General features: G+C 62.2%; 2 protein-coding genes across 3 annotated transcripts; one reads left to right on the top strand and one right to left on the bottom strand.

The window, feature by feature from the left end:
• The first annotated feature begins 753 nt into the window (after window positions 1–753).
• On the top strand, window positions 754–6,333 carry PRKAG3 (protein kinase AMP-activated non-catalytic subunit gamma 3). Of its 2 annotated transcripts, none has more exons than XM_062626793.1 (12): window positions 754–879; window positions 2,047–2,086; window positions 2,379–2,605; window positions 2,690–2,771; window positions 2,843–2,901; window positions 3,180–3,225; window positions 3,340–3,394; window positions 3,496–3,622; window positions 3,732–3,897; window positions 4,068–4,105; window positions 4,339–4,485; window positions 4,568–6,333. In XM_062626793.1, the coding sequence occupies exons 1-12, from the start codon at window positions 817–819 to the stop codon at window positions 4,682–4,684; spliced, it is 1,167 nt and encodes a 388-aa protein (XP_062482777.1). In that variant the 5' UTR covers window positions 754–816; the 3' UTR covers window positions 4,685–6,333. The 2 variants fall into 2 exon arrangements, with proteins under 2 accessions (XP_062482777.1, XP_062482778.1); XM_062626794.1 differs by lacking the exon at window positions 754–879 and adding an exon at window positions 1,128–1,248.
• A 766-nt stretch (window positions 6,334–7,099) lies between these two features.
• On the bottom strand, window positions 7,100–12,387 carry LOC134167773 (sterol 26-hydroxylase, mitochondrial). Its single transcript, XM_062626799.1, has 9 exons — window positions 12,109–12,387; window positions 9,870–10,060; window positions 9,410–9,609; window positions 9,140–9,337; window positions 8,854–9,014; window positions 8,357–8,523; window positions 8,015–8,096; window positions 7,729–7,929; window positions 7,100–7,631 (listed from the first exon to the last, which is right to left on the bottom strand). Exons 1-9 carry the CDS (start codon window positions 12,343–12,345, stop codon window positions 7,476–7,478), a joined length of 1,593 nt encoding a protein of 530 aa, XP_062482783.1. The 5' UTR covers window positions 12,346–12,387; the 3' UTR covers window positions 7,100–7,475.
• Window positions 12,388–19,488: the final 7,101 nt, after the last annotated feature.

The raw sequence follows: 19,488 nt of genomic DNA on the forward strand, positions 1-19,488 counted from the left end.
TGTTGTCTCACCGCCTGCCAGGGTGATGCTGGGCACTTCTGGGGCATTACTTGGGGCTGGGGTCGGTGCTGAGCTCTCTGTGCAGGCCCTGGGGCTTGCAGGAAGCCCTTCCCTCCCCTCTCTCCGCAGCCCCCTGCTGCCTGTAGCTGGGCTCTGTTTCTCCTGTCTCCTTGGTGACAATCTCTTCGCTCGTCGGCTTCTCTCCAGCACCTGAAAATAGCCTCCGAAAGTGGAGATGCCTGCTCCCTTCCCCGCTGCCAGCACCCGGCGGTGCCCAGGCAGGAGCCAGGATCGGCGCAGCTGTAAGAGTCTGCCCCATCCAGTCCCCCTCCCCGCACCGCTGCGGGACAAGGGCCACCGGGGCCAGGGCTAGCACTGTGTCCTCCTGTAACCCCAGCCCTGCTGGCCTGTCCCCAGCACCAAGCCCTCCATCTCCCCGTTACTCTTCCTCCTGGGGTTGCACCAGCAGCTTGGTCCTTGCACCCGGCCGCGGGCCAGAGTCCAACTGTCCCCCCGGGAGTCAGCCGGGGCCACTTTGGCCCCGCAGCCACCGGCCCGCTCACCCACGGCTGCTCCAGGGCTGGCCCGGCAGCCGGCCAAGGGTTATTTGAACCTTCCTGAAATAGCAATGGAGCCGGGAGTGAGCGGAGGGTGGGCAGACGAGGGTGGCCCCGCGGGTGAGGATGGAGGTTCCCCGGCAGGGAGACCCGGGGTGGCCGGGGACGGTGGAACCGGGGAGGCAGGGCTGAGGTAGCGTCGGGGGCAAAGTGTCCCCAGCAGTTGTCAGAGACCCCAGTCGATCCATCTCGCGGCTGGATGCTGCCCTCCATCATCCGCGGAGGATGCTGTGCCCGCCACCCGCTCCTGCTGCCGGATGGGGTCGGGGGGCGCCGGGCAGGGTGGACAGGGCAAGCTGAGCTCCGCGTCGGGGGGATGGGGGTCCTAGGAGCGGGAGGGCAGCATTTTGCCCTCAGCATACCGGCATCACCCACTCCCTCCCGTCCCCAGGCCACAGCAACCCCTCCAGCCCGGTGCTGCCGGGTCGCGAGTCGGCGCAGCGGCCGCGGGAGCTGCACAGCGGTGGCAGCGTCCGTGTGCCGCCCCCCCCCCCCCCCGGCGGTGGCGGGGGCATGGCTGGCATTGCTCGCTGTCACCCTATCTGCCAGGGCCCCGCCAGCCGCGGGCCCAGAATAGCAGCGCTGCCCCGCAGTCAGCATGGAGAGACTCCCCGGCCCCTCCGCGTCCCAGGTACCGCCGGGGCGGGTGGGGAGCCCGGCCCGAGAGCCCCCCGCTTGGGAGCAGGCCACCCCCGGGGTGGGGGGATGTAGGGGGCCGTCGGTCCCCTTCCCGCGTCCAGGCCGCCGTGGGGACAAGGACACGGAGAGGCCCGCCCGCCTGCCTGCCTGCCGCGGCTGTCCCCAGCCCCTCGGGAAGGGTCGCTTCTCCCCCAGGGTTGGCTCCGGGCTCCTCAGGGAGCCGTCCCGGCGCCTTTGTTATTGCAGGGTGGCTCGTAAAGGCCGGCTCTATAACCGCTGTGTTATGGTAGGGTTTCCTGGGGACCGCGGGGCACGGGGTCAGCTGGCCTCGCTTCCCTCCCGCCTGGGGGTGCCCCCCTCGTTGTTGTAGGGTCTCCCGGGGCCCACCTGGCTCCCGTCACGGGAAGAAGCATGGTTGGGATTTCTACCTTGGGTTTGGAAGAGGGAGAGAGAGGATGGGCGCAGAGCAGCTGCTGGACGCGCTCGGCTCCGACGGCAGAAAGAATAGCTGGGCTCTCCTGCCAGCCTCCGTCCTGAGCCGGGGACCCTGCCGATCCCCGCAACACTGGGGAGACAAGCTGAACATTCTGGGCTGGAGCCACCGCAGGGGCTGCGAGCACTGGGGGTTTTGAAGCGGGATGTAGACCCTAAGCCCAGCCTGCATGCATACCCTAAAAGGAGGGTCCCCTCTGCCCGGCTTGGGGGGGGGGGGGCAGGGCATCAGGATGCGTGCAGGCAGCAGCTGGGGGTGGCTGGCTCCTGATGACACCCTCGCTGTGTGCCCCCTCAGGTGGCGCTGCTGGATGCCGCTGCCCGCCCTGAGGAGGAAGGTGGGTAGCAGGCAGCTCCTAGGAGTGTACCGGGGGGGGGTACGCGGCTGGCTCACTCATGCAATGAGCGCATCGGTCCTCTCCCAACCCTGCCCGTACCACTCGTCACCCTACCCCTCAGCTCCTTCCCAGCAGCTCCCAGTGCCCCTGCCAAGACTGTAGAGTTGCAGGGCTGTGTGCTGCCCCTGTGGGGAATGGGGTCTGCAGCATTTCCCTGCTTCCCCCAGGCAGGAGGGTGCTGAGACCCAGTAGTTCAGCTCACTGGCCAGCTTTGGGGTGGGTTTGCTCGCAGGATTCCCAGAAGCTTTGTGCCCCAGGGAGAAGGAGGAAGAAGAGGACAGACAAAGGAGCCCAGGGCCTGTCACCTTCTCACTGGCCAACATGATGCTGGGACTGGGCCCAGGGAGCGAATTCCAGAGCCCTGATGCTGAGGTCTACATGCACTTCATGAGGAGCCATTGCTGCTACGATGCCATTCCCACCAGCTGCAAACTCGTTGTCTTTGACATCTCCCTGGAGGTGACAAAGCGGGGGATCAGCAGGGACTGGCAGGGGAGGAGCGGGCTCAGGGGGGCCCTGACACCCTCCCCACTCCCCCAGCAGATCAAGAAAGCATTTTTGGCACTGGTGGCCAACGGGGTGCGAGCGGCCCCGCTCTGGGACAGCAAGACACAGAGCTTTGTGGGTGAGTGTCAGCAGCGCCGCCTGGCCCCTTCCTCCGCCTGGCAGCGCTGCCAGCCCCACGTGTCTCTGCAGGGATGCTCACCATCACCGATTTCATCAACATCCTCCACCGCTACTACCGCTCACCCCTGGTGAGTTCAGCAGGGAGAGCATGGGGGTCGGGGCAGGCATAATGCAGGGAGGGGTTGTCCCCACCTCCCCGGTCCCCTCTTCCTTTCCCTGGTCTGCACTTCATCGCTGCACCATGACCAGGGGTTGCTCTGGACCAGCCCAATGTCTGCTGCTTGCTGCCCCTCTGCCTGGCACCAAAGATATGATCCCTGTTCCTACGGTGATGGGGTGTGATGCCAGGGGAAGGGGGCAGAGTGTCCGTGGGGCCACCATGACCAGGGCATCTCCTTGCCCTCAGGTTCAGATCTACGAGGTGGAGGAGCACAAGATTGAAACCTGGAGAGGTAAATAGTAGGAGGTGATGGGGGTGTTGTGTAGCACATGGAGGTGGGTTCCGGGGTTGCATGAGGGGGATGGGGAACTGGGGGACCCCCTCTTTCACCTCTCTCCCTTGGTAGACGTCTACCTGCAGGGCTCCCTCAAGCCACTGGTCTACATCTCCCCAAGCAATAGGTGAGAGCCTGCCCACTGTGGGAGAGCACACATTTGGGGGGGGGGGGGGGCGGTGCCCGGGATGCAGCCCTATCCCCCCATGCTGTCCCCATCACCTGCAGCCTCTTCGACGCTGTCTACTCTCTGATCAAGCACAAGATCCACCGCCTGCCTGTCATTGAGCCCATCTCAGGCAATGTCCTGCACATCCTCACACACAAGCGCATCCTCAAGTTCCTCCACATCTTCGTGAGTGCCAGAGCTGCATGTGCATGCATGAGGTGGATGGGTATGGGCACAAGGAAGGGTGCTGGGGAGTGTGTAGGTGCCAGTGCTGCCCTGCCCTGCCCCGATGCAGGGCTCCACCATCCCCAAGCCACACTTCCTGAAGAGAACAGTGCAGGAGCTGTGTGTTGGTACCTTCCGAGATGTGGCTGTTGTGCATGAGACCGCCCCCATCTACTCTGCTCTGGAGATCTTTGTGGACCGCCGTGTCTCCGCCCTGCCCGTCATCAACGATGCTGGTACCTGGAGAGGGCACTGGTGAAACCCCATCTCCCTCTGCCAGTGGCTCTGGGCCCGTCCCCACACAAAACCCCCTTCCTAGCCCTTGGGCTGCTCCTTGGGGTGCGGGGGGAGCTCAGCAGGTAGGGCCCAGCGCCCTCTCCTCAGCCCCTGCACTCTCTCGTTGCAGGGCGAGTGGTCGGCCTCTACTCCCGGTTTGACGTCATTGTGAGTACCTGTGTGTTACACACCCAGGCGCAAGCGTGGCTTCTTACATGCCACTGTTGGGGTGCACACATCTGTCTGTGCCCATGCTGGGGACCAGGACCTTAGGGCAGTGACACCCACTTGCCAGTGCAGATCTGCCCTATGCATCCCCAGGGCTCAGTGTCCCACGCTGTGCCAGCACAACAGGGTGCAAGGACACACTGGGGCACTGAGCGTGGTCACCTCTCACGCAGCACCTGGCTGCCCAGAAGACCTACAACAACCTGGACATCAGTGTCCGGGAGGCACTGCAGCAGCGCACTGTCTGTCTGGAGGGTGTCCTAACCTGCTACCCCCATGAAACCATGGAGGACATCATTGACCGCATCACCAAGGAGCAGGTGAGTGGCCAGGGTGAGCACCAGCGCCAGCCCCCTCTGCCTGCTGCCCGACCTGTCTGTGATGCTCTGCCTGCACCCACAGGTCCATCGCCTGGTTCTGGTGGATGAGAACCAGTACCCACGGGGCATTGTTTCCCTCTCTGACATCCTCCAGGCCCTTGTGCTCACTCCGGCAGGTATCGATGCTCTTAACTCTTAGCCTACAACGCTCGACTTTCTCCACTTGCACCTTCCATTTCTCTCCATTTCAGGTAGGCGCTGTCCCCTGCCACTGCATCCCTGTCCCCTCCCCACCACTGGGTCACTTGCACCTCATCATCTCCCTGCTGCGGCCACCTGCATCCTCCCCAGCCAAACTGGCCTGGGGATGGAGGAAGCTGGGGCTGGGGTCCTGCAGCACTGTGTGCCCAGGTGGGGACAGCAGGACTCGGATGCTGCTTGTCCCAGGGGACACAAAGATGACAGGGGCTCCTTATGGGCTTCTGAGCACTGGTGTTTGTGAGGCAGGATGGGGGCATCTGCCACAGATACACCCCCAGACCCTCATCCAGGCAGTGTCAGAGGCGGATTTTGCAGGTCCCTGGGCTTTGAGCTGGGTGAGGGTTTGGGAGTGTGATGCGCCCTAAGAGAAAAGCTCTTTTGTGACCTCCCTTCAAAGTCCCCCATAAGACCTGAAAACCTCCAGTGCCATTCCCAGGGGACACAGTGGGGACAGATCTCCACTCACATACCCTGGACATGCTGCCCAGCACTAGCCATGGACACAGTGTGGCTGGCCCATGGGCCATGGCTAGCAGAGCCCTCCTTAGGGGTGGACTGAGGAGGGGGAACCTGGCCCCAATGCCCAGCTATTTCCCAAAGCTACTGAAGCTTTTTTGGGGGGATAGTAGGGAACAGGCTTGGGACAGCCCTAGGCCCCCCAGTTGCCCCAGCAGTGCCCAGACACTCCACATAGAAGGCAACTGGGACTCGTGTGTTAACCACGCTGGACACGGTACCCTCCTCATCATGATGCATTTGCTCACCCCATGTCTGGTGTCCACAGGGGTGGCTGTGTCAGGAGCTGCAAGTGGCCATGGGGATGTCCCCCTCTGGGCCAGTCCCCCTCCCGTCATACCCCAGGGCTTGCAACCAAGCCAGGGATGGAGGCAACACCTCACTGTCCACTGGACAGTTTGGGAGCCATGGCGCCAGTGCCTGCAGGTGTTATGGCCTCACACGCTCTCTCACCCTGCAGGCACCGACCGATCCTCACTCTCAAGACACCAGGGAAGTGCCACCCTCTAGGCCGATGTGGGGCCCACTTGCATGGCTCTGGGGCCGTAGAAGGAGTTTCAGGCTCCGGAGGCTCTCTGCAGGGAGGACCTGCCTGCCCATCAGAGTCCTGGGGCTTGTCTTGAGTCTGGGGCCAGATCCTGCTGGCCTCAGGAAGGCAGGGAGAGGGGAAAAGGGGTCCAGAGATGCCTCCCGCCAGCAAGCACACAGTGATGCTCAATGGGCACTGTGCCGGAGGAGCTGTACATGCCCACAGCTGGGCACGGGGACCCACACAGCCCCTTGGGACTTGGCCACCCTGCTCCTGTCCTGTTGCTGGATTGGAGCGCTTTGGCCATGGCTCCATCCCCAGCAAGCGCAGTCATGCCAGCTGCGCCCGGTGCCCGGTAGCATAGGCTCAGCTGCACACACACACTTGTTACAGCAGGGTCACGCAGGGCTGGAGGTGCCTGGAGCTGGCGCCAGGATGGCACTTGCATGGGGACCCTGTGAATGGTTTGGGGTGTGCTGGGGGTATTTGTTTACTTTCTGGTCTGTTCAGCCTTGTTGCAACAAAGCAGCCTGCTCCAGGAACTGCTGCCTCACCTTTCTGACCAGTGCAGCTGGGCATGGGTCCTGCGGACAGAGCCAGGCTGAGGATGGGAGCTGGGTTGGGGGACCTGATCTGGGATGCCAGCAAGGGTGTCATGGGCACAGGGAGGCACCTCTGCCCATGTGGGTAGGAGCAGGGGAATGGGCATGCAGCCTTGATAACTCCACCATGGCCGTGGTGTGCATGTCCCAGTGGGGATGGTGGCCTTGGTGCCTGCAAAGCTTCTGCCTGCTGCTTCCCCCAGCCTAGTTAGGATCCCCAAACAGCAGGAAGGTGACGGGGGTTCCCTGCTAGGATGTCCCATATGCCATCCCTCCAGGAGCCTGGGCAAGTGGCGGTGCATCCTGCAATGGCCTTGGATGTCAGCCCCATGTTCCCAGATGGGGACAGGGGGGCAGCTGAGGTGATCCTCCTTCCCTTGCTTTGCCCATAGCAAGCCCTGTCCCCGTTCCTGTGACCCCTTATCAGCATTTCAGTCAAATAATGGCTGATAGGCAAAAGGTGCTGGGTGCTTCACACCCCTCCTGTGCAGGCTAGCCCTGCCAGAGGACATGATACCAGTGCCGGGTGGTGACAAGCCTCCTCTCCATCACAGGGATGTGCTTAGTGTTCCACTTGCCCAGAGCCAGAGCTGGCTCCATCCATCGTGATCAGGCACAAACCCCAAACCCCCTCACAAGCACTCAAGCCTCTTCTGGGAGGCAGGGAGGGAAACTGAGGCATGGAGATTTGGCTGAGACCAAAATCAGCTGTTCAAGAGGACCCAGATGTCCTGGCTCCAGGCACAGATCCACGCGCAGCTACACAAGGACGGGACGAAGGAGACACTGAACGGCTGCAAGCCCCCTCCCTGCCTCCCCCCAACCCCGGCAGAGTTCCCAGGTCCCCAGCGCAGCCCGGCTGGGCACAGGATTGGGGGACACAAGCCCTCGCAGCGTGTGAAAGGCACAGCAGTTCCCCAAACCTCCTGCTGATTTGGGGTAGGGGATACTAGTGCCCCAGGGGCGACGTGTGGGCATCCCTCATCCCTCCCATCTTCCCACAGCAGGGCTGGGAGCCCACTGGCCCAAACTGAGGTGCGTTTGCCTTCCTGCCCCTGCTGGTGGGGCAGTGGGGTCCCCCCTCAGCACCCAGGCTGAGGGGTGGGCACACATTCAGGGGCCCCAGGGCGAGCGATGAACTCCAGGTTGATGGGCTTGTCAGCCACCAGGACGATGCGGGACACAGATGTCACCTCCACACCGCTGGGGTCTGGCCGCACCTCGAAGGCCTGGACGATCTGTGAGGAGAAGGGGGGTGGCAGTGCCTCGGGGGGGTCCCTGGGGCCCCTTATCCCAACTTGTGACAAGTTACCCGGGGTGGGGGTTCCTGCTCACCCTGGCGAGGGCCAAGTGCATCTCCAGCTCAGCGATACGGCGACCGACGCAGGCACGGACCCCGTAGCCAAAGGGGATGGAGCTGAAAGGGTGGTGGGGGGAGCCATGGCCACGGAGCCAGCGCTGGGGCAGGAACCGCTCGGGCTCAGGGAAGTAGGTCTCATCGTGGGACATGGCGTAGTGCGCCAGGACGAAGAGGGTCTGCGGAGCAGGAAGGGGGGGTTAATGACCTCTGCCCAGCCCCACTGAACACAGCAGGGGTCCCTGTGTCATGGCTCCCACTCACGTTCTTGGGGAAGAGGTAGTCTCCGATGACAATGTCCTTCTCATAGAAGACCCTGGCATTGGTTGGCACCACAGGGTAGACCCTGGGATATGGGGAGAGTTGGTGGGGGAGAAGGACCCATCTGGGGATCCCAGAGGAGAGAGCCACAGGCAGGACAGGACCTGGAGGAGCATCTCCTGCTGCTCAGCGGCTCAATCCCACTCCCCAGGGAGGACATGGATGAAAGCGGCCCCAGGGGACTGAAACCCAGCCCTGCACCCTGCCTGGCTGGTGCATCCCCTCATGCAGGGGAGAAGGGGCTGGTGACCAGGACCTTAGGGCAGCAGCAAGGCTGGGCTGTACCTCAGTGTCTCCTTGATAATGGCCCGAAGCATCGGCATCTTGGGGATATCCTCAGCACCAGGAAACCGGTCGGGAGGCACAACGGCTTTCAGCTCCTGGTACAGGGTCTCCTGGATGCTTAGGTCCCGGGAGAGGTGGTACAGGGCCCAAGACAACGTATTGGAGGTCTGGGGGAGCAGAGAGCCAAAGGGAGTGAGGGAGATTGGGCCAGTACCCATGCAGTCTGGTGCCAAGCATGGCACCAATACAGCACCAGCCAGCCTGTGCTCCAGTGCTCAGGGAAGCCAACGGTGAGGGGGCAGCAAGCATGGGGGAAACTGAGGCAGGAAGCAGAGGGGAGGACAGGGTCGGCAGTGAGGGTTTGTCCTGTCAGCCATCAGCCCCCAGCCACCAGCCCAGGGCTCACAGGTCTAGGACTCATGGCTGAGAATGGCCCTGTGCCTCTCCTCTGGCAGGGAGCAGTGGGGGCTCCTTGGTAGCAGCTGCCCGGCTCTCACCGTGTCCACGCCTGCCAGCAGCAGCTCGGCCACGCTGCCATAGACCTCATCCAGGCTGAGCCTGCCACTGGCCAGCAGGTAGCTCAGGTAGCCAGACACCTCCTTGCCCCGCTCCACCTGCCCCTCCAGCTGCTCCATCTTTCGGTCAATCAGGGTCTTGCCTGCGAGGACAGAGAGTGGGACTCAGTGCTGAAAGAGTGAGGTGGCCAAAAGGACATGTGCCCCCTTTTGAGCATCCTTAGGGAGACTGATCCCATCGTGCTGGGCCCTCATCATTACTGCTCACCAAAGGCAAATATGGTGTCCCAGCTGTCCAGGTAGCGGTCCCAGAAGGGCAGCACCTTGCGGCTCCAGCGGGGCAAGACGGTGGCAAAGATGGAGTTCTTGAACATGAGGTTGATGGAGTCAATGAAGCGCTGGGTCTCGGTGGGGACCTGGTGCTTCAGGCACCCAATGCGAGTCTCAAAGAGGATATAGGAGATCCCTGTGGGGGACAGGATGAATCCAGAACCCCGCGGGGATGGGAAGAGAGGGGCAGGGGTGAGGACCCTCCTACCTTCCAGTGCGAAGCGGTAGAGCAGGTTGGCCACGTCCTCCACCAGCACCCCCGAGGGGCTGCGGCTCCGCTCGTCCCGCAGCCGCATCATCAGGTCTGACACCACCTCCCCGATGGCGTCCGCGTACAGCACCGCCTCCGAGGGCTTCAGCAGCCGCTTGTTGAGGACCTGGCGCAGGCGGTACCAGCGCTCCCCTTCCCTGCACGGGGACGGGGCTCAGCGCCGGGACACGGCAGGGGCAGCGGCTGGTAGCAGTTTCCCAGTCCCTGGGTGCATCCTCCCCACGCCAAGCTGGAACCACCCCGGAGGTCTTTCCACCCCCCACGGGCATGCCCTTCTGCTTGGGGGGATACGTTGTTGCAGGAGAGGGAGCAATGTGAGCTGCCACCCAGTCCCTACACCTAAGGAAGGGACAGGATCGCGTGCTGCTCTGCAGAGCACAGCTAAGGCAGGACTCACTCAGTGAAGGGTCCATAGGGCAGGTGCCGGGTGTCCCGATGCTCTTTCCACAGGGCCATGTCGCTCCTCATGGGGTATTTGCCCTCCTGCCGTAGCAGCTGCTCCAGCACCACAGGGCTCCCGATGTTGATGTTCTCATAATGCCCGAAGGTTGACTTCCAGATAGGGCCATAGATGCGGCGGGACATCAGCTGCGATGCACCAGAGCACAGCAGGATAAATGGGACAGGGCCAGCACTGGGGCTTGATCAGTCCCTCCTCGCTTTGATGCTGCCTTGCATATGTCCAGCACACTCTGCACCCATCCCAGGGACCCCTCAGCACCAACAGGGCTCAAGCACCTGCCTCTGACCCCCCCCAGGCTGGCACTATCCTTGAAGAGCTCTGCAGATGGCTTGGGCTGGTGTTTCCAGGCACACATCCTCTGAGAGTACTAACCACAGTGGGTACTGACAACTGGCACAGGCTGGCACATCTCTCATCCACCCCAGAGTGGTATGGAGGGTCAGGTGGGTCTCTTGGGGAAGCAAGAACAAGAGTGGACAGGAGGGACAGGGACAACTGCCAAGCACACGGCTCTGTTGAGATGCAGGGCCATTGCAGAAGCTGTCAGCAGGTCCAAGCCCTGCTGTTTCCAGCACAGCCCCAGCTCTGCTCAAGATGGGGACAACAGTCCTTGTGTGTGTCCTTGAACCCACCAACAGATAAGGGTGGCTAATGATCAGTGGTGGGAGGGCAGTGCCAGGCTGGGGCAGGACTGGACTGCTCCCCAGGCAGGCTGCCAACCCCAGGGCATCGCCCTGGGGCCATGGCCTCACAAACCAGCTCAGGGACATCCACAGGCATCACTCTGCTCTGGGCTCTGATGGCCACAAGTCCCTTTTATTTGACTGCACTCAAGGGTGCCATGCCTCCCTCCCTGCTGGGAAGCACTGTCATCCCCCGAGGGCACTCCTCAGGGCAGCCAGACACCTCTTTGCACGTAGATCTGCATAGGGCCACGTCCAAGGGGTGCTTTCCATCCCACCCAAGTGCTACCTGAGCCCCTGTGGAGTGAAACCAAGCCCGAGGGGCTGCGAGGGACCTAGCAGGGAAACCCCGGCCCCCATTCCCCGCGGCTGCGGGGATGCACGTGGTGCAATCTCCCTTGGTGACTGACTGCATCGCAGCCTGCACCCGGATTCAGCTGGATTCATCACCGCGGGGAGACGTTTTGATCAGTTCCTCCGCGTGGTGGCAGGCGGAGGGGGAGGGATGGATGGCCGCCCCGGTGCCGGTGCCGCAGGCAGTGAACGTGCTGCTTGGGGCCGCGGCCGGCCGTGGCCCGGGTTGAAGCCTGCCCACGGGTGTATACTGGCAGCCAGGACCAACACAGCACAGGCCTCGGAGGGCAGGGCTGAGAGATGCCAGAGCTGCCGGGATTGGGGGAAAGGCATGTCTGCAAAGCCAGGCTGTGCTTTGAGCCCCAAGGGCAGGAGGGAGGCAGGGAGCTCCTGTGCCCAGTTCCTGAGACCCCACCACACAGCAACAGGACCTTCTCCAAACAGCAGTGCCTGGTGCTCTGTGGTGCCAGGAGGCCTATCTTGCACCCTCCTCCAGCCGGTCAGAGCTCCAGGGCACTGGAAGATGCTGTCTGGCTCATGGCCAGCCGAGCCCATCACTTGCTTCATCTGATGTATGAGAACGCGTTGACAGAAGAGAACAAACATCTCTGCCCATCCTTCCCCTAGGTACCATCTGCTCAAACACCTGCCTGGCTGCCTGCTCCTGAAACCACGGCCTCTCCAGCTTGTCATGGCCAGGGCAGCTCAGCGATGCCAGGACCCCGTGAACTGTCCCTGAACCTTTGCCCTTGGCTGCCTGGCCGTCTCGGGGATGCTGGAGCAACCCTGAGCTGGCAGGACCCTCCCAGAGCCACCTGGTTCTGCGCTGGCCTCTCCATGCTGCTAACCCAGCATCATCCCTTGGTGCAGGGGGGCTCCCCGCGCTCAGCCCCCCCATCTCTGCCGCCCCCATTCAGCTTCCTGCCATTACCTGCGAGGCTGTTCTCCCCCCAGCCCACTTCATCCAGCACCCACCTACTCCGCGCCTTGCAAAGCCAAGCCCCTCCCGTGCACAGCACCCGCCCCGCAGCCCACCCGGGAGCCTGTCCGATCCCTGCTCCCCTCCCAGCCCCCCCGGGCAGGGTCCCCAGCCCCCGCGCACCCCGCAGCCCCCGGGCCGGGCTGCCCCGCCGCACCTGGAGCCGGTGCGTGTGCAGCAGGTAGCCCCGCAGGAAGAGCCAGACGAAAGTCCGAAACAGCCCCGGCCCCGGTAGCTCCTCCGGTCCCTTCAGCCGCGCCGGCCCCGCCGCTGCCGCCGCCGAGCCCCCAGTCCTGCGCGGCGGCCCCGGGATGCTGCGCGGCGGCGGCTGCGGGCGGGAACGCAGGAGCAGCGGCAGCAACGACCACCGAGCCCCTCCGCTCGGGCCCGCCATGCTCCGTTAGCAGCGCACGGGACGGGGCGGGTCCGGGAGGCACCGGAGGCGGGGGGGCGGCACCGGGGGCGGGGCGGGGGGCGGCACGGGGGCGGCAACCGGGCACCGGCACCGGGAGCCGCTCACCGGGAACTGAGCGTCGCGCATCGGGTGTCGCGCGCCGGGTGCTGCGCAGTAGGTACGAGGTACCGGGTGCTGCTCATCGGGGACCAGGCACTGGGCAGTGAATGCTGGGCATGCTGTGCCAGCTACTGCACACCTGCTACCGGGCCTCGGATGCCGGCTGCATTGTACTGGGTACCACGCACATTGCCACCACGTTGCCATACACCAGTTACTGTATACCAGATACTGCTCAGCAGCATCACACGCTATGCACCACGTGCTTGGTACTTGGAAATGGCATCAGCAGTACCCGGTGCTGTGTGCTGAGTGCCATGCACTGTGCGTTGCACAATGACACTGAGTGGCTGGCAGCCAGCACTGGCATGGCAGGGTAAGCACAGTACCCTGGGGACAACGTAGCATGTCACACTGGCACTGGTACAAGCACTGGGCGCTGCTCACCAGGGACCAGCACTGCACAAAGCACCATGCATCATGTGCCAGGTCAGGCAGTGCACTCTGACACTGGGTACCGCATCCCAGGCCCTGCACATCCTGCATCAGTACCAGCTTCACCACTGGGCCTGCTCTTCAGGGCTGCTGCCCTCCTGGCCTGAACCCTCCTGCCGTGCCTCCATGTCTTGCCTGTCATACCTCTATCCCTGTGCAGTGCAGGATGGTGTCCCGAGGAACTGGGTCTAAGTCCCTGTTCTAGGGACTCAGCCCTTCCTCCAAGAGCCCAGATGTTGAGACTTTGGCATGCCCTGTGCAGCTTCTGGCAACCCAGACAGAGGCAGGTTTGGTTTGTCTTCACACCAGGGAGAGCATGGCACCAGCTCCTGCCTCAACGTGGTGCAGGCCAACCTGTCCAGCCCTCAAGCAGGGCTCTGCTGCAGTGGTGTTTGGGGCCATGGTCGCAGGGCATGTCCCCTCTGACCAGCCTAGCACTGCCACGAGGTCCTGGAGCCATGGAGCAGGGTGCTGCTCTTCCCAAATGTCACTCCTGGGGCAGCAGTGACCGTGCCTCTGGCTGGAACATCCAACCTCTGATCATTAACCACCCTTATCGGATGGTGGGTTCAAGGTCCTGACCAGGGAGGTCCTGTCCCCAGGTTGGGCAGGCAGCTCACAGCACAGAGTGGCTGCTTTCCCCCTCAGATCCTCCCTGGGGGACGGGGATGTTCCGGGCCGGGCTCCCGGCTGGTGCCTGCTGTGCTCCCTGCCAGTGGCGCAGGGCCTGAAAGTGCAGGAGCCGGGCACCCCTGTGCCGGCAGACACAGGAAGGCACCGAGGCTGAGGGAACCGCAGCCAAGCGTGAGCGCCTGCCGCCACCTCATGGCTGATCACAGCCAGCTCTCGAGCTCGCCCTGCCCCAGCCGGGCAGGAGCCGCGGCCGCGGCACAGCCGGGCCCCGGTGCCAGTTCCAGGCCGGCACCCTGCTGCTCTGTCTCCCAGCGGCTGGAGACCCTTCCGCCGCTCCTCGCATGTGTGGCCTCTTTTATCCGCACTGGAGAGTGGGACCCCGCCACCTTTTTCTTTTTAAAGCCATTACCCCTTGCAAAAACAGTAAAAACGACCGGCCCTGGTAAAATGTCTTTCTTATAAACCCCTTTATATATTGGAAGTCTGCAATAAAGTGTGCCCAGAGCCTTCTCTTCTCCAGGTTGAACAACTCCAGCTCTGTCAACCTTTCTTCATTGAAGAGGTGTTCCAGCCCTCAATCTTTTTTTTTGGTGACCCTCCTCTAGACCTGCTCTAACAGGTTCATGCCTCTTTTGTGCTGAGGACCCCAGGGTTGGACACAGTACTCCAGGTGGGGTCTCACAAGAGCAGAAGGGAGGGGGAGAATCACCTCCTTTGATATGCTGGCCATGTTTCTTGTTTTGCAGTCCCAGATGTGATCAGCTTTCTGGGCTGCAAGGCATGCTGCCACCTCATGTACTAATTTTCAACCACTAGTATCCCTATGTCCTTCTTCACAGGGCTGCTGTCCACCCATCCATCCCTCCATCCATCATCCCTCTCTCTCCCAGCAGGTACTGGTACTGTGGTTGGTTCTATGAGTGCAGGACCTCGCACTTTGCCCTGTGGAAGGGCAGAGGCTTCACCCCCGCAGCGCCTGTGGGAGCGCGGCGGCTCCCGGGGCCGGTTGTCGCTGTCCCCGCAGCCGGCCGGCGGGGGGTGGGGTGTGTGTGTCACCGGCAGCCCGGATGGTTCCAGCTGCCGCCGCTAGGCTGTGCTCCCCGCCCTCGGACAGGGGGCGGCGGCCGGGGCTCCGCCGGGACCGGCTGCCGGGGCTGGGGAAGAGGCCGAGGAAGGGGGTGGGGTGGGGTGAGTCACCCCCTTCCCCCAGAGCCGCCCGGCGGGGACTTCCGAAGGGAAGCGGCCTGGCCGTGACACATCCGCAGGCAAAGGATGCCGCGGGGAGCCGGGGCACCGCCAGCTCCCGGGGTGTCCCGCAGTGCTCGGCCAGCCACGGTCCCACCTTGTGACGAGCGGGGCAGAGGCGGGAGGGCAAACGCTGCGTTTATCATGGGGACCGGGGCTGGGGGTGGCAGGTCCCATCCTGTCTGTTCCTCTGCCCCAGCGATGCTGCCACTCCACTCATCCCTCAGTGGCACCAGCAGGTCCAATCTCACCTCGCTGGTGAGACCTGTGGGTGCAGAGACAGGCACCATGAGACCCCCTCGCTGTACTACCCCTCAACCCATCCACCCCACACTGCTCATGAAGGGTCCTGGCTGCCGGGACAGACTGACCGCTTCTTTATGTGACTTGTGCTGCGCCAGCCGGGGGCTAGAAACTTTTCCCAGGGCTGAATGCACTAACCCCCATTTGCTCTCCCCCAGTGGAGGGAGAAGAGGAGTGTCCCATGGGAGGGCATCCCCTGACTCACCCCCAGGAAAGCCCAGGCTGTGAGAAGTCTGAGCCCCTGATCCCAGGGACTGTAAATAGCATTTAACTGGAGATGGCCTGTCACACCAGCTGTGTGTCACTACACTGTCACTGCTTGAGTCATGAGCTATGCTGGGGCCAGTGGGGCAGCACAGGGGGGACATGGGGAGATCGAGAAGGATGGGACAGATCCCAGACCTGGAGACAGCTACTCTTGTCCTGCATAGAGGGTTCAAGTGGGACCCTCTTGTGCCTCTCTCGAAGGTCCCCATCTCCTTGTTTCCCCTTCTCTGACCCCTTAGATCTAGACAGGACCCTGGGGATAGCACAAAGCTGTTGCAATGAGAGGTAAATCAACCACCATGATAGGGTGTGTGTCCCCCACGTTGGGCTCATCACCCAGCAGCGAGATCTGCTCTGGGTTCCCCCTGCTGTGTGCCCCGTGGGATCCTGGCAGGCCAAGACCTTTCCCTGAGGACGTGGGAGCGGGATGTGGAGTGAGCCCTGGACTGGCGGCCTGTTATCACAAGGAGGCAGCCCCAGACTGCAGCCCCAGGCTGCTCTCAAGTGGTCTTGGCTGATTAGTGACTTCAAGTGCCTACAGAGTTATTCTAAGTCAAGTAGGCAGGATGGGACCCGACCTGGGACCAAAGAAATCAGTGTTGGGCTTTGCTGGGGCATACCCCATCACCTCTGCTCCCCACCAACCCCACAGTGATGAGGAGGTGTCTCCCCTCCAGTTGCTCTCCCTGTCCCTTACTCTTCCTGCAAAAGGCTGTTTGCTGCAGCCCAAACCAAACCTGATTTTATCTCCTGACTCCAGTTCCCTTGGCTGTGGGCCACGGTCGATGCCTCCCACGCAGCCCATTTGGGGACCCGCGCACAGAGCAGGCTGTGTACGCTGCCACATGACATCATGTTTACAGCCTGCGGGGGCCCAAGGACACCCCCTCCCAGTGGCATCGCTCCAAGCACAGGCAATGTGTGTCCTGCCTGTGGCTGGACAGATGGACATGTGGACAGTGGCAGGGAGCAGAACTGGCCATAATACCATGTCTACCTGAAGAGGGTGGTTTCAGCTTCGCACTGCAAGCTGGTCCCCCCCTGGCCTCAGTTTCCCCTCTGGGCAGTATAGAGCAGATCCCGTGCTAGCAGCAAGGGTGTACTGCTGCAGCAGCACAAGATCAGGCCCTCAAGCTGTTGTGCAGAGAGAAAGGCAGATTTTTTTCCCCCTGGGACATGGATGTTCCCTTCTCTCCCAGGACAGAGCTGTGCCCTTTCTGCTGCTGAGGCTGTTGGGAAAGAGCAACAATGTCCAGGGTCACAGGGGCTCGTTATGGAGTGCTAGGGCCATCCATCCATCCATCCATCCATCCATCCATCCATCCATCCATCCATCCATCCATCCATCCATCCACACTTGCTTGCAGCTTTCTATCTCACAGCCATCTCTCCATCCATCTACTGAGCTGCCTATGCACTCACCCATCCATCCCTCGACAAGCACCTGCATCACTCTTCCCATCCATCCTCACAACTACCTGCCTGTCCATCCAGCTAATTGCCCACGCATCCATCCATCCATCCATCCATCCATCCATCCATCCATCCATCCATCCATCCATCATCTGCCTGTTGGTGCTCGAGTGATGCCCAGCCAGCAAACAGCCCTCCTCAGAGTTACAGGGACATGTGTGGGGGGGGACAATGCAGATCACCATGGGTAGGGATGCCCTGGTCTGTGTCCAGCCACGGGGCAGGGGCTGGGAGCGCTGGCCAGGAGGAGGCGGGGGACACGTCTAATTTAAGAACAGGCCCCACTGTCGCTGTCAGCGCCGGGCAGCTCTGATCTGGGGACAGGTCCTCATCAGCTCTGCTCACCGCCCGCCGGCCTGACATGAAAGGGCTCTGTGCCCCGATAAGGCCCCAGACACTCGGCCCCAGAGATGGGCAGCACTGCAGCCAAGCCTGGGGGACCCCCAGAGAGTGAGCCCCAGTGTAGCTGTTCTCAGATTCACTGTCACCCCAACATCACTGGGCTTGTGTGTTTGCGTCAGTCAAGGAGCTCAGCCCCTGGGGCTGCCCTCTGCTTTGCTCCCCTGATCATGCTCTGTGTCACCATAAATTCTCACCAGTGACATGACCAGGGAGAGCTCTGTCCCACAGCTGCCCCCAGCCACTCCACTGGCCATTGTCCTGCACCGAAGTGCCCCGGCTGCGGGCGGCCGCGGATGGGGACCATGTTGTTTTAATAAGATCATTCTCCTCCTGCCGTGAGGTCGCAACCCCAGGCTTATGACATCACAGCGCGCTGCCATGGAGATGCTGGGATGTCACAAACACAGCTCGATGACCTCACTGCAGGAGCAGGAGATGGGGCCAACCTGGGTTTGATCGCCAATGTCCTCGGGAATAAAGGAGGGGAGGGATGCTGGGAAAGTATGCGGCTGCTGAGCGCCGGGGTGTTTGGGTTGGAAATCGCCGCGCTTTCCCCTCAGCAGGAAAGGCCCGTTCTTTCCTCCCCCCATCTGCTCCCTCCCAGAGGCCAGACCCCCCCAGCCTTGTGGCTCTGGGGCAGGGGGCTGAAGGAGTGAGGCACCCCCATCCCTGCTCTTGGGGCCATGCAGTGAGGAGCGACAGCCAGGGCCCAGTGCAGAACAGGGGTGCCAGCTTAGGGGTAGAGGTGGCTGTGCTCCTGAGCAGGATGGGGCACTCAGGGGGTGCTTTGTCCCAGGAGCAGGATGGGGACCACTGGAGATGCTGTCACATGGGGCTGGGTGTCTGTGAGAGTCTTCTCTTCCCCAGGGGAATCCCAAAGCTCTGCTGCTACTCTGGGACATTATTCCCCTTCACAGCACCCTGCAGCTGGACCCAAAAGCACCCTTCAGCCCTGCTCAGTAACACAACAGCCATCCCCTCCCCAGCCCATAACCAGCAGCACCTCCTGGCAACCAGCCCCCACTGCCCTATCAACCTTCCCGTCTGCAGTGCAGTTCTCCATCCTCCACACACAGACCCTGCCACTGGGGAAACTGTAGCTGGCTGGGGGGACACCGTCCCCCCTTCTCTCTGCTGCAGGGGTGCAGGGGTGCCTGCTCCCCCCTGCATCCCTCATCATTAATTTCCATCAGTGGCCAAGCAGGGCCGGGGCTGCCCAGGGGTGGCCGAGGAACACAGCGCTTTCCCCTGATAGCAAAAATAAATACATTAAAATTCTTGCAGGAGGCAGAAGAATGCGGGAAGGCAGGAAAAAATTGTTTTATAATTTGTAATAACACAAAAGCTGGGGGGGGGACTGTCGAGCTGCAAGAGGCAAGGGAAGGCAGAGACAAAGGACCAGCTGTGGTGGAGAAGGCTGCTTAGGAGTGGTGGTGGCATCCCGTCACTCATAGCCCTCACTCATTGTCACCACTGTGGCCTTGTCCCCTGAAGGATGTGGCCCTTTGGGTTTTGTTGCAGAAAGGCGGGTTTGTGTGAACAAACTCCTGGGGCTGGGGATGCAGGCAATCACCCCCATGGCTGCTGAGGAAGGTCTCATCCTCTCTGTGCCTTAGTTTCCTTGCCAAGGAGGGATTTTTATGGAACTGGGAGAAATCTGGGAGGCAGGGACAAACCCTGGGCACTCCTCTGGGCCCCAGACCCCGGCACAGGCACAAAGCAAGGACCCTGGCTTTGTCTATCCTTTCCCACCAGCCCCTTGCAGGGGGTTTCACCACAAGGGCAGTTCCCATATAGGTGCTGTGAGCATCACACCCCCGGCCCCTGCCTGCCTAGCACAGAGCTGGGACATGATAAGGCGAGTCGCTGTGCGCCAGCCGCACCTGCTCACCGGGATGGGGCTCCCCCTCCTCCCGCTCCCCTCTTCGGGGCAAAATCAAAGGGATTTTTCTGCCCTTAGGAAATCAGATAAAGGCTTCTCACCTGCCCCGTGCTGCCTTTGCAAGGGGGCCGGGCTCGCAGGGTGGGGGGACAACAGGCACTTTCAACACGCTGGCAGATGAGCTTTGTATTGCGGAGAGCCGCTGCGGAGCTCTGCTCGCAGGGGTGCTGGGCACGGTGTCAGCCTGTTCCCAGACTTGGCAGGGATGTCCCCTCCCCAAGAGCTGCCTGTTGCTGACTCCCCCCCCCTTGATTCGGGGTGAT

The sequence above is a fragment of the Pezoporus occidentalis genome, unplaced genomic scaffold (genome assembly GCF_034315485.1).
Source record: "Pezoporus occidentalis ecotype Australia unplaced genomic scaffold, CSIRO_AGI_Poc_V1 ctg298, whole genome shotgun sequence".
Classification (NCBI taxonomy): Eukaryota; Metazoa; Chordata; class Aves; order Psittaciformes; family Psittacidae; genus Pezoporus; species Pezoporus occidentalis.